Consider the following 18,173-nt stretch of genomic DNA (forward strand, 5'->3'; position numbering starts at 1 on the left):
ATTACTTAAATGCCCATCACTAATTTGAAGTATTACCAAATTGCCATTATATAAACCACAAAATCACTGTTCATTTCTAAGAGAGAAAGAGAGTGGCGATTTCTAGCGAGGCAGGCAATTTCGGACGTGTGAGAGAGAGGAGATTTCTGGTGTTATGAACCAGATCTCTCTCTCTCTCTCTCTCCGACGTTGTTCTCTGGCTGTGCTATGAAACCCACCGCAATCTAAAACCATCGCTAGCAACGATCGACGGCGTGATGATGAAACCCTTATTCTCCTCCTCTCCAGCGTTGCGATCGCCATCAACCGTAGTTGTCTCTTTGTCTCTCTCTTCGCGATCAACCCTAACTCTCTCAGTGTTCACTCCGGTTTTGCAGAAGGCTACTGGAGTATGGGATGAGGAGGAGGAGAAGAAGGGCGCAGCTGGCGGTGGCTAGGGCTGCTGGCGGTAGGGTTTGGTATTTGTGTTGAATTATTAAATTAAAAAAAGTTAACAATTTTTATATTATTAATTAATATTAATTGTAATGAATTAATAATAAATTAAAAAATTAACAATTTTTATATTATTAATTAATATTAATTGTAAAGGATTAATAATAAATTTAAAAAATTAACATTTTTTATATTATAATGAAAAATAATAATCACTGTGCTTAATTAATTGATATTGTGCATAATGAAAAAATAAATCACAATTTTTATATTAATTGGCATGTAATAAAAAAAATGAAGAAAATGAAATAGGTTAACAATTTTTATATCTAATAAGGATAAAAAGGACATTACATAACAAAAAGCTATTTTACAGTTTATTAAACAAACACTACTTAACAACTTAAATTTATAATCTAACAGTTATACCAAACAGGTTAACAACTTCTAATTAAATCTATAAGCTATAATCTATTAAGTTATAAGTTATAATCTGTTTTAACAACTGAACCAAACGCCTCCACTGCTATCAGCTAGTAGCTTCTACCAATTATATATATGCAAATTACTATTTTAATATTTTTTGTTTGTAGCATGTAAATTTTCGTACAAGCCTTAAATTTAAATATATGAATTTAGAGAGAAAAAAAAGTGGTAGGTATAATATTTTAATTTTCTAAGACCAATATACTTAAAATCAGATTAAATAACATATATATATATATATATAATATGATAAGCATAATTGAAATGGTCAAAAAACAATGAAAATCCTCCCCCGCTCCGCCTTTTAGGGTTGGTTTGGAATGTTCTAAAAACGTATATTTTTTGATTTATTAGTTTATATGGGTTGAGTTTGATGTGATGTGTTAGAGAGGTATTGTGATTTAAATAAGATAATGTGACTTAAATAGGATAGTGACTTTTTGACTTTTTGTATTATTTAAGAGTTGTTTGGGGTGTTCTAAATAAGCGCACTTTTGTCTTTTTAGACTAAAAAATTGAGGAAAAAAATATGGATGTTTGGGTTAACTTTTGACTTTTTATGGAAAAATATGTAATAAAAAATTGTAAAAATTGATTTGTAGGGAAAAATTAAGATTGGGAGTTGTGCAGCCGTAATTGTTAACTTTTGGTGAATAGTGTTAACTTTTTAACTTTTTGAATAACTTTTTGACTTTTTAGCTTTTTTGCAATATGCCAAACTTGACCTTAATATACCCCAAACCAAATTGGAGGGAGGGGATGCAGGGTCGGGATAGATTGGAAACATTTTATCCTTACTTATCACATTATTAAATGTTTGGAATGTTCTAAATAATTGTAATTTTTAATTATTTATAAAAAATATATAGAAAAAAAAAAGAAAATGGGTAAAAAAATAGAAAAGTATGTTAATAAATGTTGATAAAGTTAATTAATGTAACCTAAATAAATATATATATATATATATGTATATATATAAGTATATTTTTTTAGGGTTTTTTTTTTAAGCTCCCTAATAATAACAATTTTCTACATAAAGGACATTAAAAAATGTAATACTGCCTCAGGTCCCTAACTAAAACACCCGCGCATTTTATCAATTTCTTGGACCAAAATACCCTACGTCTGTTCATCTTCAGATGAGTTAATTTTTTTGACCTGAATGGTGCAATTTCAATGCGTGTTTAAACCTTTTCAATCTCAATTTTTATCATTTCTGGTTGTAGGAATGAGAGATGATTCAAAAGAATTTGCGTTGGAATTGTTTGATGCTCTGAGCAGATGACGAAGGTTGAATGTTGACAAGATCGGCAGAGATAAGCTTTACGAGTATTGGTCTCAAATCACTGATCAGAGTTTCGATTCTCGACTCCAGATCTTCTTCGACATGTATGCATTATTATTTTTTCTTTTCAAAAAAATTTAATAGATGTATATATATATATGATACATATATATATATATATATATATATATACAATCTGTTGCTTACTGTCTTGACTAGTATATATATGATAATTAATCAATTAAGACCATTTGCGACCATAATCAAACAGTCACTCTTTGTTATCTTATCTATGGTTGCAAACATATATATATATATGATATATACATATATATATACAATGTCAGCACATATATATATATATATATATATATCCAGTGTTGAATATAACATCTTCAGGTTCAAAATTTCTCTGAGTATTGAATATAACGTCTTTTGATTTTTTGGGTTTAGTAGAATTGGAGTTGTTTCTGGAAAAGCAATATTTGGACCCCTACTTGAAGAATATTGGAAAAAGAAGCTTGAGGAAGAGGCAGCAGTAGAGGAAGGCTTAAAGTGATCTAGAGAAATTTGAATTTTCTCTGGATTCAACCCAGAGAAATTCATACCATTAAGTTTAAAGAAAATCTATCACAAACTCATAGAAGAACTATTAATTTGTTTGTGCAGAAAATTGTGATTGAATCAGCAGCAGCAAAACCAATGACAAATTGATCAAATCAGAGTTTTATCGTTCCAGAGAAATTCTGGACCAGAGAAATTTGAATTTTCTCTGGGTTGAATCTAGAGAAATTCCTTGGAAGTCCAGAATTTCTTTGCTTCCAACTGATGATGGGTTGCTTTCCTTCCAACTGTCAAAATTGAACTGCTTTTTGTGCATTTCGGGCTTCTTATTGAAGCTTCTTGTGTTCTTGTTTTTGTAAATTTCTCTGGCTTGCTACATTTGTGTTTCTCTATTGTGTAATTTTATCTAGCATGTTTATGTTTCTTCATTATTTTCTCAAGCAAATTATCTGTGGCTTACTACTCTATTGGTGTGGCTAATTTTCTCTGGCATTTATAATTTTCTCTGGCCAAATTACTTTTCTTACTTGTGTGTCTAATTTTCTCTGGCAGCATTTATAATTTTCTCTAGCCACATTATGTTTATGTCTTGTGTCTAATTTTCTCTGGCATATTTATTTTGTTCAATGCTCCATTACCTCAAAATTTCTCTGTTGTGTAATTTTCTCTGTCATGTTTATGTTGCTACCTTGTAATTTTCTCTGTTGTGTAATCATTGCTACCTTGTAATTTTCTCTGGGATTTAATGTTTATGTTTTCATTCTATAGAAATGGCAAAGCGCAGAAATAGCACAACCCCAGAAACCCCGAAAAAGAAACCAAAAGTCTCTGTGTCTGTGTTTTATGATCTCAGATCAAAACGCAGTATCAGCACCAGAACACCACAAAAAAAAACAAGTCCAAGTTGAAGAAGCAATAAGCATCAAGATCAAGACACCAACTTCAAGGGTGATTTTCACTCAACTACAAGCTTAACATTTTCTCTGTCATTTTCATTGGATTATAATAACAAACCTATGATTTTCTCTATACTACAAAGAAAAGTCCAGAAACATGAATAGTGCAAAAAAAATGAAAAGTGCAAAGAAAACATATCAGAAAACTTTGAAAAGTGCAAACATATAAAAACACATAAAAACACAACATATGAGTCCAGAGAAATTTGTAATACTTATCATTTGTGATACAATCATATGATTTTCTCTGGACTACAAAGAAAAGTCCAGAGAAATTTGTGAACTTATATTCACTTTCAATATAACAAAAACAAAAACACATTAACATCAAGAGACAAAAATATGTTAAACACAAGCACATAAAAAAATCACAGAGAAGATCTGTTATGTTCATAAAACATTCAATTCAAAAAATTTAAAAAAAAAAAACAAAACACTTACTACTCTATTGCTACGTCTGTAAATTTCTCTACCTACTTACAATTTTCTCTGTGATTTTCACTACACTACAAGCTTACAATTTTCTCTGTGATTTGAGTTCAATTATAGTAACAAACTTGCAATTTTCTCTGCACTACATAAAAAATGCAAAGTGAACAAAAAACAGAGCACAAAAACGCAGAAAAACAGAGCACCAAAAAGCAACTCATAACCATGTTGACAGAGAATGAAAAAGCAACTCCAAAAATCAAAATCAACTCCATCGAAAATTCATCAATAACTGATAATGAAAAATTAACTTCAAAAATCAAAAACAACAACACTGAGTTCGTCTCTCTCACATTGATCAAAACTAAAAACAAAAACCTAATTCAACACCTACACGATCAAATCAAATCAAAAATTGAAAACTTATCTAATTCAACTCTACATGAAATCAAATCAAGCACAATGAACCAGATTTCAACTCCTACACGATCGATCAACACCTACAAACAACGAATATGATTTCAACTCGTACAGGATTTCAACACCTACAAACAATGAACAGGATTTCAACACCTACAAAAACCCTAGAAAATCTCCACAAAAATCTGAATCGTCAAGTTCATCCTCACGTAATCTCCCACAAAATATCAATATGATCTTTAGCTGCCAAATTGAAAGCAACGTATATTATAAACAATGGTAAGACAGGTATTTTACACTCTAAAATAACATTGAGGGACCTTAGGCTACAAAAGAACACATTGTGGACCTAATCCATTACTAAAAGTTGGATAGAGACCTTAAACTAATTTCCCCATTTTTTTAGTACATATCAAACACATATGTAACATTATTGATTATCTCGTAATATTAGTAACTTTCCCTAATTATGCTCACAATCCAAGGAGCACCTAATTTCCACTTCCTAAATTAATTTGGGTCTCATTTAGAACTTGATTTAGGCCCTGTTTGGTAGAGCTTATTTTCAGCTTATTTCAGCTTTTAACTTAATTTAAGTTATTTTGATGTGTTTGGTTCAACTTTACAATACAGCTTATAACTTTTTGTAAGTTAAAAATTAACTTATTCTTTGAGTGGGGGAGGAGAAACTTAATTTATAAGTCAAAAATCAGCTTATGTTCACAGTTATAAGCTATAAGCTGTTAAGGTATAAGCTATAGGCCCCGTTTGGTAGAGCTGTGGGAAAGTGATTATGACCCTGTGTGATAGGGCTTATTTCCAGCTTATTTCAGATTTTAACTTAATTTAAGCTATTTTGATGTGTTTGGTTCAACTTAACAATACAGCTTATAGTTTTTTGTAAGTCAAAAATCAACTTATTCTTTGAGTAGGGGAGGAGAAGCTTAATTTATAAGTATAAAATCAGCTTATGTTCACAGTTATAAGCCATAAGCTATTAAGTTATAAGTTATAATCACTTTCCTACAACTCTACCAAACGGGGCCTATAACTTATAGCCTAACAGCTTACAACTGTGAACATAAACTGATTTTTGACTTATAAATTAAGCTTCTCCTCCCCCACTCAAAGAATAAGTTGATTTTTGACTTACAAAAAGTTATAAGCTGTATTGTTAAGCTGAACCAAACACATCAAAATAGCTTAAATTAAGCTAAAAGTTGAAAATAAGCCCTACCAAACAGGGATATAATCACTTTTCCACAGCTCTACCAAACGGGACCTTGGACTACAACAAGATTCAAAAAAATAAAAAAGCTAATAACAAAACAAGTCAAACACATTGGTGCTTTTAATTTATTTTTTTAATAATTTGTGTGATTTTTTACCCAAAAAAAAAAAAAAAAGATGCATGAAAAATTAATTAATTTGATAATTTGTAATCTTGCTGGCTATTTTGGACCCTCCCAAATGGGTTATTCAATTTCTCTTGTATAATTTTAAAAAATAATTTTCAAACACATAATTTTGTTCAACTCATAAAATATTATAAAAAAAATAAAATAAAATTATTGAAAGAGCCAACTCCTCTAATCAGTTCTCTTCTATAACTCTACCATAAATGTAATGAATCATATAATTTAAACTAATAATAAGGTTTCATTTGGAAATAGATTATTTTAATAATTTTTTAATTTTTTAACTAAAATATGAAATAGTATGTTTGAAATGATTTTTTAATTTTTTACGAAAAATATATAAAAAATAGAGAAAAAATAATTTTTTTAACCTTTTAATATAAATTATAATTTTTAAATTTTTTTAAACTAGATTGAATACTTTCTAAAGCCTTTATTGATGGCGATTGCCGTTTGGAAAGGGTGCGTAGGTTAATTCGCTCCACACCCCAAGCTCAATTCAGCATAAACCCCCTTACAAAAATTAAAATTGAAAATTGAAAATTGAATGTTGAACCACACCACTCCGATCGAAAAATCTCCCGTGTCTCCTGCTTGGGCGGTCGAGAAGCGCCACCCCACACCCCAGGACTCTGTCTCTCTCACTCTAAAAATTTAAACCTCTCTTTCTCTCTCATCCACAGTTGCACAACTCCGGTCTCTAGGGTTTGTTCGCCCATCTCAGCAACAGCAACTCCAATTCCAACTACACATCGATCTTGATTTCATTCATCCATGGCCGACGAACCTCTATCTTCTTCAAATGCTGCTCCTCTGGGCCACTCTGTGATCCCAATCGTCAACAAGCTTCAAGACATCTTTGCTCAGCTCGGTAGCCAATCCACGATCGAGCTCCCTCAGGTCGCCGTCGTCGGCAGCCAAAGCAGCGGCAAATCCAGCGTCCTCGAAGCTCTTGTCGGCCGCGATTTCCTCCCCAGGGGTTCCGATATCTGTACTCGCCGCCCGCTTGTGCTTCAGTTGTTGCAGACCAAGCGGAAGCCCGATGGCTCTGAGGAGGAGTACGGGGAGTTCTTGCACTTGCCTTCCAAGAGGTTCTACGATTTCAATGAAATTCGGAGGGAAATCCAGGTATTCTTTGATTTCATTTACTACTGTGCTTGCTTTGTGTTTGGTTACTGAGAAAGTAGTGATGATTATTACATGACTGATATGGATTGTAAGTTTCAAGATTGGCTTACAAATTGTGGTTTCTTGTAGAGGTAAAGATTGGGCAATTGACAGCAAAGGAAACTTGGGAAAAGAACTATGTTGTTTTACATTTTATTACTGTGATTGATTGCAATGTCTAGATGAAGAGTTTATGCATCAATCCATGAATGAGGCTGCTAAGTCTAGTGTATTTAGCTACCTGTGGTCTCAGTTTTGATATATCTATATATATATATATATATCTATATATATATCTATATATATATCTATATATATTGTTTAGAATGTTTATATTCAATGTACAAGAATTTAATTCAAATTACATTTTTTGAATTAAAGTTGGTCTAATAATGTGTTATCAGGAATTTAATGTAAGGTGGGGGTGAGGCTGGGTTTGTTTTTCAAAAAAGTTCAATTAGAAAATATGCAAAAGGTCATTTGTTGTGAGTTTTGCAAATGCTGAATCGTAAAGTTAGAGTAAGGGGCAAAAGAATACAATAAGAATGGCGTGCATATAATCTCTGATATTCTGTGCACACACATATTTTGATGTAGCACGTATTTGTTCAAACTTTTAATGTCATGGAAGTAAACCTACTTTTCTGGCAATAGTAATCCAACATTGTTTCTTAATTCAATTACTGTGATTTACGATTATTTTGAAGCTTTCTGTTGGTTTATCCGAGCTCAAGTGACAAAAAACTTGTTATTAGAAAAAAAAATTATTATTCGGTGCGCAACACACACACACACACACAGACATACCTCATAATTATTTTCGTGTTGACTTTAGGCTGAGACTGATAGGGAAGCAGGAGGAAACAAAGGTGTTTCTGACAAGCAGATTCGTTTGAAGATTTTTTCACCAAATGTTCTCGATATCACACTGGTGGATTTGCCTGGTATTACAAAGGTTCCTGTTGGTGACCAGCCTTCTGATATTGAAGCAAGGATTAGAACAATGATAATGTCATATATTAAACTCCCAAGCTGTTTGATATTAGCTGTTACACCAGCAAATTCTGACTTAGCAAATTCAGATGCTCTCCAGATAGCTGGAAATGCCGACCCTGATGGTGAGTCTTCTACCTATATCTCTGCTTTTCTAGATCAATTACGCTGAATAAACTGAATACTTATTATAGCAGGATTTGGTTCACTATATAACTCTATTACTTATGCATGATAATTTCTGTTGGCAGGTTATCGAACCATTGGTATAATCACAAAGGTGCAAACAAATGAACATGAACTTTTCATCCACATAAATAGTCTTTGTAATTTACGATAGATGTTTTTAATTCTGATGTGAGTTATCAACTTTTTGGTTGCTTTAGTTGGATATTATGGACAGAGGTACAGATGCTCGCAATTTTTTGCTTGGAAAAGTAATTCCTCTTCGGCTTGGTTATGTAGGCGTTGTAAATCGTAGTCAGGAGGTAATCCTTTAACTTAAAAGCAATAGAAAAATTTGCAAATTTTATTATGAGCTTCTGCTTTGTAATTATAGATGAGGAAAGGCTAAGTTAATTTAATTTTGATATATATATATATATATAAGGGTATTAGTTTTTGGTTTTTTCATGCATCCTTACTTTAATTGACCTTGCCAATACTCATGTGGTTTAGTAGCATCTGGTTGGCAGTATTACCACATCGGTTGTAGATGTCTTGAGTTTGACTCCGTAGGGATAAGTTTGTTTCTGATCTGTTTTATTGTTATCATCATTAAACAGGATATTATGCTCAACCGGAGTATTAAGGATGCACTTGTGGCTGAGGAGAAGTTCTTTCGCAGTCGTCCAGTATGCCCATACTATTATTCAACTATTGTTTGCAGGTTGACCTAGTATTTATTATTAAACTGCATTTATCTGTATCTTTTTCTGTTACTTAGGTGTATAGTGATCTTGTGGATCGCTGTGGCGTCCCCCAGTTGGCAAAGAAGTTGAACCAGGTACTTCAGTTGACAGAGTCGAACATATGCGCGCGCGCGCACACACACATTGATTTCTAATAATGCATTTTTCTTGCTGTCTTTTCGAACATAGGCGCATACACACACACATTGGTCTTCTGTTTGCTCTCTCTCTCTCTCTCTCTCATTATGCAAACACAATCAATCTCAGACAGTGCATACATGTTTTTTTTTTAATTTATTTTTTTATGCCTCTTATAACGATCTGTGACTGTTATTAAAGATAATTTAACTCTTTAACTGTTAAGTAAATTGAGAAGGCCATTGGTTTCATATAAGCGTGTGCATGTCTTATGCAGATTCTGGTACAACACATCAAGACAATACTTCCAGGGTTGAAGTCTCGCATCAGTGCTGCACTGGTTTCTGTTGCGAAGGAGCATGCTAGCTATGGAGAAATCACTGAATCAAAGGCATCATCTACTTCTTTATTCTTTGACACCATTGCTAAATTGGTTTTAGCATGACCATTGGTTTTGTTCTATGTACCAAGGCATATCCTACGTTGATAAAATTTGCTAGAATATAGTTGAGGTCATATAGAGTGTAAGCAAGGTATGGGAGAGAGGTACTTGGTAGGATGCCTTTCCACCACTTTTTTGTGGAGAGGGTAATTTCTGTAACTTGAACCCTTTCTCTATCCTTGGGAGTGGTTAGCACTTGCCATTGCTCCAGTTCACAAACTCTTCTAGATTATGATTGAGATAATTGATTCATATAATTTTCTTTGTTCCTGATAAAAAAATAAATTGATTAATTCATTGGTAAATTAATCCTAGTCATGGCTGTGCATTTTTCTATAAACATCTAATTCTAGTGCAATGAAGTAGGTCCTGGGTAGACTTTTCCATGTGCGCAGGCAAAACAGTGGACTAATAGATGTTTGCGATTTTTACTTCTGTGGTCATTCAGTGCCCAATACTCTCTCTCTCTCTCTCTCTCTCTCTCTCTCTCATAATTACATTCAAAACTGCCTCCTAGCCAATTTAGTGGGAGTTTGGGAAGTGGGTTTTTATGTAGGTTTTTTTAGTTGTAATATATTATTAGATAAAAAAATTTTGGTGTTTGGGAAGATAGTTGTGTTTCTTTGTGGTTGGATGTCATGTTTGTGAGAGAAAAAGTAAAATGATTATGGGGTTGGATTTGATATTTTGTTTGGATTTGTTTTTTTTGGTTTTGCAAAAAGTTTGTCTTTTAGTGTAAAAAAAAAAAAAAAAAAACCCAACACACAAACTTCCCAAACACCACCTTAGTATATACTAGTAACTGGATAGGAGTCAGTTTTTTTGAATGTAAATATGTGAAACAGTCCATTATGAGGTAGAACTCTTTTTTTTTTGGTTCAGGTTATTAACATATCTCACAGTGTTGATAACTTCTGTCCAATTACACTTCAATGTATTTGCAAAATAACCATACTTTATGTAAAGTTGGCCATTCAGAATGAAACTTTTTATACTATTTTTGTGCTTACTACTATTTTTCTTTTTTCATGTTTTTTAAAAAATAAATAGGCTGGTCAGGGAGCTCTTCTTCTAAACATTCTATCGAAGTACTCTGAAGGTAAAGTAAATGTGGCTCCACCTACTTAGCTGTCTTTTGGGGCCACAAATGTCTATGTTCTTCATATAATCCTTATGCATTGTCAGTGCTGGAGCCTTATTGATGCATCATCAATTCGTTGTTGGAAACAGCATTCTCTTCAATGATAGAAGGGAAAAATGAAGAAATGTCAACATCTGAGCTGTCTGGTGGTGCGCGGATCCATTATATCTTCCAGTCAATATTTGTGAAGAGTTTGGAGGTGTGTGTTCTTGACATTAATTGTGATTTGGCATGTCTTTTGACATTCTAGATTGCAGGTTCTTTATTCTTATCAAGTATTTTCATATTGTGCCACCTTTTCTTAATCAAATAAAATTGCAAAAAGTTTCATCCCCAGGCTTTCTACTTTGTTCGTTGTTTTTTTTTCTGGTGCTGCGGTCCGTAGAGACCTGACTTTGTGTCTTATATCATGCTTAATTTAGTAACTTGTTGAAGGGGGAACTGTGAGGAAATATTTCTCAACCATTCTTTCTACTTCGTGCATTGTTTTTCCGGTGCTGTCCCTAGAGACCTGACTTTGTATCTTATATGGGAATGTTTAATTTAGTAACTGGTTGAAGGGGAATTGTGAGGAAATATTTCACTACCATTCTAAAGTTGCATGGTTATGAGATTTACTCTGCCTTGTCTCTTTTTTTCTCTCCGTCTTTGTAGCTATTGAATGGAACATAGTTTAAAGGTCGGTTCGTCCATCCATCGTAAAACTTATCTTTTGCAATAGCAAGTCGGAGTGTGCTTTTAGAAGTCCTTTGCCACTTTGATCCAAAAAAAATTGTGGATCAGCCAGTTGGCTTCTTATGTGTGATTGTGATCAGTGTTGTATTGATAACTGAGGCGCAAAGCTGAGCTTTAAGCTGCTATTAGTCCATCAAATTTGAGAAGATTTTATCTGTGTTGCAGGAGGTGGATCCATGTGAGGACTTGACTGATGATGACATCCGAACTGCCATTCAGAATGCAACTGGTCCTAAATCTGCATTATTTGTACCAGAGGTGGGTCTTATTTTTATGTTTTTCATTCAGGAAGTTGTTTGATTTTTATTTTTCTTCTTGTGACTATAACTTTCATTATCTTAGTTTAATCCTAATTTGCAGGTTCCATTTGAAGTTCTTGTTCGAAGACAAATAGTTCGTTTGTTAGACCCGAGCCTTCAATGTGCTAGGTTTATCTATGATGAGTTAATTAAGGCAAGGAAATTCTCAATGTCTATTTTTGTGGTTTATGGAGTGTGTTACCTGCACAAAGGCACTGATTTATTGATTCTATTTTAGATGAGCCATCGCTGTATGGTTAATGAACTACAGCGGTTTCCTGTTCTGAGAAAGCGCATGGATGAGGTTATAGGGAACTTTTTGCGAGAAGGCCTTGAACCCTCAGAGACAATGATTGGCCACATTATTGAAATGGAGGTATGCTGAATTTGGGGTTTAAAAAAAAAAAATTTGTGGTTTTCAAATCTATTCCAGCTGGCTCCTGATGCATATTGCTTGAGCAAGATTAAGATACAAGGTCTTGACAAAACAAATTTTGGGATCTACTCTTTGGATCCTTGTTAGAATAGTAACAGATCTGAAAAATAATTTCTTAGAAGTTTGATATGCATTCTGATGAGTCAATTTACAATTCCTTATTCTAACAAATTATGGTCAATTGCAGGAGTTCTGCATGACCATTATAGCATTTCCAATGCCTTAATTTTATTGCTAGTACCTAATACTGATCTTTCCAGGCTTCCAATTTTGTTCTTGAAAGATTGACTTTCTTGAATCTTCTCATAGTAAGATTCACTGAAGTTTTATAGATGTCAACAGGATGCTCCTAGATTTCTTAATTGTGACATCTTTCATATTATTTCTTCTGTTTTTATTCTCATCTTAGTTGCTGACTGCCTGCTAGTTATTGCCTTTTTAAGTGTAGTTCAAATGCATGTCCAGCAGACATTTCAAAATTTTAATGATTGCACCTGCAACAAATGAGATGTGTCTTAGAACCTATCACACATGGATTGGCATTAGAACCTAAATATTATTGTCTTGTCTGTTAAGATCACTAAAAATATCTTATATGCAGTGATTGGCCTTTCCTGACAATTGTTAGGGTTGTTGTCTCTTCCTACATGTGTAAACTTGGGGCTGATTGATGGTGTTTATCCTTTTGATGCTTGTTTCCTCATGTGTTTGGAATTCGAATGTGCATGGTCATTTGCATGCCAGAGTTGTTGGCTTAATAGCCTAGTTTTAACTGTGTTTGCTGTGTCAGGGTTGTGACCATGCATCTAAATATTTAAACTCATCCTCTGTACATGTGTTTCTAAATCTTAAAATTCTCAATGTTAATGAATTTGTAAATGCACATTTCCATATTTTTCTAGAATGATCACAATCTGTATACCACTGCAATTTATCTAATTCTGCATTCTAGATGGACTATATAAACACTTCACATCCAAAATTTATTGGTGGAAGTAAAGCTGTCGAAGAAGCATTGCATCAGATCAAGTCCAGTAGGGTAGCTGCACCCATTCCTAGGCCAAAGGTATGTGTATAAGGTGCTGTTGATAACTGTAAGTTTTGTAAATGCTGCAGCCGCACCTGCTGTTTGAATTGCTTCATCTTCTTCCTACTAATCTAAATTGGGTGCATTTTGTCTGTTAGGATGTGGATCTGGAAAAGGCACCAACATCTGAAAGAAGTCTTAAATCTCGTGCTATTCTTGGTAGATCAGTAAATGGAATTGTCCCTGAGCAGGTAGTGAAGTTGTTTATTGCTTGCGTCCATTGGCACTACATTTTGTCAAACAACTTGCTGCATATTACATCTCTTGTTTGGTTTCAATCACTGCTAGTCTAAGAGAATTTCAAGCTTTTGTGTGATTGAATTTATTCAGATTATCTGATTATTCTTATTATGATGATTCTGTTGTGTGTGGCAGGGAGCTCGGCCTGTTGCAGATGTTGAGAAAACCACATCATCCGGTAAAATGTTACTTAGAAAAGAAATTTAGATATTATCTAATTCTGTATGGATTACTGATATGAGCTGGGATTTAAGTTCTGCTTATAATTTATTCCTCAGTGATTGTTTGCAAGAAGGCTGTATTCTTTTTTTATTATCTCTTTTTCTTCTATGTTTAATATCTATTCGTAACCAGTAATTTGTTAGAAGTGACTAGCAGCATTATTGCTATGAAAATAGCCTTATTCGGTATGCTTTGTGATTAATAAGCTAATGCAACTGGTTCGAGTTGGGGGATTTCATCTATTTTTGGTGGTTCTGATAGACGCATGTCTATCAAAGAGAACTCAACACACAAGTCATTTATTAGTGAACCTGTTCAGAGCATGGAGCATGCCTTCTCCATGATCCATTTGAGAGAGGTATGAGCAAAAGGTCTTATCTTTAGACTCCTCAGTTGGTTTGATTATTGAGCCATGATCTTTTATGTCTATATGATTGTAACAAATTTCTCTTTGTATTCTTAAAGCCTCCAACTGTCTTGAGACCATCAGAAACCCATTCAGATCAGGAGGCTATTGAAATAACAGTTACAAAACTGTTGTTGGGATCATATTATGACATTGTTAGAAAGAATGTTGAGGATGCTATTCCAAAAGCAATTATGCACTTCCTGGTAATTGTTATCTATTGATGGTCTTGCCACTTGCGTACTTTTTACCATTTTTTCCATCTCTTTTTTTTTTTTTTGAATATTTTCCCCATTTGGTTTTAACATTTAATATGTGTGCTAATTTCAGGGGAGTATGCATAATGGGTAAATAGGATTTCTGACTGCCCTTGACTGACAGACTATGATGTATGGTATTGCGGTGGGTCAGCAGTTGTAATTGACCTTGTAATAGGATTGGCTGAGAGTTTAGAATCACAAACTTCACTAAAACTTAGCAATTCACATTTTATTTTAGAATCACATTTATTGGGGGTTTAGGATTTTTAACTTATTTTTTAAACATGATCCATAATATTACTAAACTTGTACTATTTTTAAGTCTCTATAAAGAATGATTTACATATTTTCTTTCAACAGTTAATGATTTCATGTGTTCATAATAACACTTTACTATTATCTATATTGTTACTTATATGGTGTTGTGTTGTGTTTCAAACTTGCAAGTTGCATATGTTAAATAAATAAAAACATAAATGTTAAAAATGAAAATGTCATTTATTTTATTAAAATCATATCATTCATATATTCAGTTACACAAGTTACATGATGTGAAACAATTGAACAGCTGGATTGATCAAATTGTGAACAATTTGAATTTATCAGGAAAAAAAAAAAAATTGTGAACAATTAGAAAATTGCAAACGTAGTCAGTTTGATAGGGAAACTGTCAACCCTGAACCTGTGATAATTGTTTATGTCCCTCCCCATTCTTTGTCAACTTGTAACTTGCCTTATCTTATGCTTTTGGTGCCTTCAAGTTATCATTTTTTGCTTGAATGGTTTTCAACTGCTTCATCTGAGTGGACTTCTACGTAGATTTTATTTTATCTAGCATACAACTCTGGTGCTGGTTGGGATGGTTCAATGGCTTTGTATGAATCTGCAGTTTTTGATCCCCCTGACACTGTTAGATTCAATGTGGATTCACACATTGTTGATGGGATGCAGCTATGTATTGCATGTAACATTCTTTTGTTTATTAAAACATTTAGAATTTATAGCTGCCCTGTGCTATTCTTCCATTCTTTAACGTATGAAGATTTTCTCTGCTCGAGTTACAGTTGTATAATAACAATAACATTCTTGCCATGCTTTTTGTCTTTTCAGTATGAGGAACGTCTGAACATCATATTTTAAGCATTCCATGAATTCTGATAACTCTCAACCTTTTTATTCATTGCCAGGTAAACCACACCAAAAGAGAGTTGCACAATGTCTTCATTAAAAAGCTTTACAGGTAATACAGCATGAAGGCAGCAAGTGCTTGGAGATAATTATTTGCTCTTGACTTTGACCTTAAAATACTTTTCCTCATAATGATTTGACTTACTCAGCTCAACTATAGTGCTTTTGCTAGATTCTGCACCTATCATACCACATTTTACAGAATGTGGTGTACCACGTTCCCCTTTCCTTTATTTGTACCGAAATGATTCGTCTTTTGGGTAACATTCCACTAGATATTGTTTTGCTTATGTGTTTATCTTATGGTCTGGAACAGAGACAACCTGTTTGAGGAGATGTTGCAGGAACCTGATGAGGTGGCAATGAAGAGAAAGCGCACCCGAGAGACACTACGTGTTCTTCAACAAGCTTTTCGGGTGGGTTCCCTTTTATTCCTTGCATTTTTAGAAGACTCTTAAGCATAGTTGTCAAATTGGGATACAATTCATTTATCATTTATTCTATTTTTCTTAATTGTTTAGCATATTGTAATATGTAAGGTAATTCTAATTTTGTTTTACATCTTTAAAAATAGGTAGAAAAATAAATTTATTTATAAAAAAATACAAATATCTTGCGAGAACAAATATTAAACAATGTATTATTAACATTACAAAAGTAAGGTCCCTAGAATTGAAGATATGCATCAATACCTAATACATGTAAAATGCAAAGTAGATCAAAATAACACAAAAGATATAGCACTTCAATTCGTTAGTATATCTTCAAATTAAATTTACTCAAAAAAAATTTCATTCTTAAAACTTATATTTTGTTTTCTGAATCATCCAAAATGACCATTTACGTGTAAATTTTTAACTTACAACATTTATGTTGTCAAATAGTTTAGCCATAATAGAAAACTTTAAGCTTTATTCCATATAACTTGGGATAAATCAATATCGTAAGAAACTTAATGCCATTTGAATTTAGATGGATTTCATATTTTTTATTGGTCCATCTACTCAACTCAAGAACATTCACTCTTATTAAATGTGTATATATATATATGAAATCTCAGTCGTATATACTTGTCAAATTTTATAAACGGCTACCCATTACCAAGTTTACAGCACCAATCCCGGGATGTAACTGATCCGAGAATCATGTTGTTTTGGTCCTCGTGTCTTCTTTGTAGACATTGGATGAACTGCCACTAGAAGCTGAGACAGTTGAGAGGGGTTACAGCCTGAGTAATGATCCAACAGGCTTGCCAAAGATCCACGGTCTACCAACAGCGTCAATGTATTCAACAAGCAGTGGTTCAACCGACTCCTACACAGCTTCTCCAAAAAACCCAAAGTCTCGTAAATCATCTCACTCTGGGGAGCTACAATCACCTTTTTCTGGTAATGCAGATTCCAATGGAAGTGGACGCAATTCCTTTCTAGGATACCCCGTAGTTGATCCATAAACCATTTGGAAAAATGCGTGGGGACCAAGTTTACCAAGGCAATATGTTTACTTTGTTATTCGTGTTCCTACATTCTTGCAAGATATCTTGAGACCCACATTCCGGGTCAGAATCGGTGTCTTTTTTGTTCCTAAGAGAGGTAGATGTTAACTGTTGCCCTGACTGGCATATACAACGCCTACTATTATTATTATTTTAAAATATAGTTAGTTATGCATTATTTTGTTTTATAAAGCTCCAAAAAGGTAAAACAGGAGCAGTTGATTTCGTTCTATATGGAAACACAAATTTTTATAACTCTTGAGATTCATCAACTTGTTGGTAGTGTTTGGTTTTTGTTTTCCAACTATTAAGCGCTTGGTTACTGGATTGTAAAGTAATAAGATGAGCTGGTCTGTATAGAGTGTGATTTGTTTTGGGAAGCTCTGTAATTGTGTAGTGTGTACTGAATGATAAAATTGTGTTTCATGATTCTTTCTGCCATTGTTATGTAAAAGCAGATTCTGAAGCAGCCATATATTCTTTTTTTTTTCCTTCTGTCTCGTCTTTCATCTGGGTGAAATGAATGCTCCATAGTGTGCCACACAATACAAATACCAACTAGAAAAACTGGAATGTTGTTCTGATCAATCATGGGCACTACACCCCACCCCATCCACGATTGCCTTGACTCTCTTCCATCCTCCTTAGCACGCCCAGCAGTGCCACTTCCAACTGTCACTCCTTCGCTCACCATTGCCGCACCCTTTTCCTCACTAACCACCACCAACTGCTCCCATCCTCACCCTCCAGTCACCTCAAGCCTGCATCCCCCTACCTCTCTCTAACCCCCTTCCACTCTCTGGTAGTGGATGTAATGAAAAAGCGGGGTGGATGTAGAAAGGTGGTAAGGCTAGAGATGAGAACAGTTTTGAAATTATTAAGGGTATAGAGAACAGACGAAATTATTAAAGAGACGTCATCAATTGTTATTTTAGAAAGTGGAGTATATCCTAGCACTTGTCAAGATCTATTGCCCCACCTGTTGCATAATACCTCTCTCAAGAAATAATCAACTCCTTT

The 18,173-nt window shown here is 33.7% G+C and overlaps 1 protein-coding gene across 4 annotated transcripts; it reads left to right on the forward strand.

Annotated features, from left to right (window-relative positions):
- Window positions 1-6,403: 6,403 nt before the first annotated feature.
- Window positions 6,404-17,622, forward strand: DRP3A (dynamin-related protein 3A). 4 transcript variants are annotated; one of them, XR_014347389.1, is made up of 21 exons: window positions 6,429-7,121; window positions 7,996-8,278; window positions 8,405-8,433; window positions 8,540-8,641; window positions 8,939-9,007; window positions 9,100-9,159; window positions 9,480-9,593; window positions 10,695-10,743; window positions 10,875-10,984; window positions 11,686-11,778; window positions 11,863-11,973; window positions 12,058-12,195; window positions 13,208-13,321; window positions 13,441-13,533; window positions 13,718-13,760; window positions 14,011-14,162; window positions 14,270-14,416; window positions 14,541-14,612; window positions 15,658-15,710; window positions 15,975-16,074; window positions 16,836-17,622. XR_014347389.1 is itself a non-coding variant. In XM_028237258.2 (20 exons), exons 1-20 carry the CDS (start codon window positions 6,768-6,770, stop codon window positions 17,109-17,111), a joined length of 2,472 nt encoding a protein of 823 aa, XP_028093059.2. In that variant the 5' UTR covers window positions 6,404-6,767; the 3' UTR covers window positions 17,112-17,622. The 4 variants fall into 4 exon arrangements, 2 of the variants coding, with proteins under 2 accessions (XP_028093059.2, XP_028093058.2); XR_014347390.1 differs by having other exon boundaries at window positions 11,881-11,973; XM_028237258.2 differs by lacking the exon at window positions 14,541-14,612 and having other exon boundaries at window positions 6,404-7,121; window positions 11,881-11,973.
- Window positions 17,623-18,173: the final 551 nt, after the last annotated feature.

The sequence above is a fragment of the Camellia sinensis genome, chromosome 12 (assembly GCF_055761805.1).
Source record: "Camellia sinensis isolate YWXY chromosome 12, ASM5576180v1, whole genome shotgun sequence".
NCBI classification, from domain to species: Eukaryota; Viridiplantae; Streptophyta; class Magnoliopsida; order Ericales; family Theaceae; genus Camellia; species Camellia sinensis.

Coding starts and splice junctions, on each gene's coding strand:
- DRP3A (XM_028237257.2), top strand. CDS start 6,768: ATGGCCGACGAACCTCTATCTTCTTCAAATGCTGCTCCTCTGGGCCAC. Junction 13,322..13,440: donor CACCCATTCCTAGGCCAAAG/GTATGTGTATAA, acceptor TTTGTCTGTTAG/GATGTGGATCTGGAAAAGGC. Junction 14,163..14,269: donor CCATGATCCATTTGAGAGAG/GTATGAGCAAAA, acceptor GTATTCTTAAAG/CCTCCAACTGTCTTGAGACC.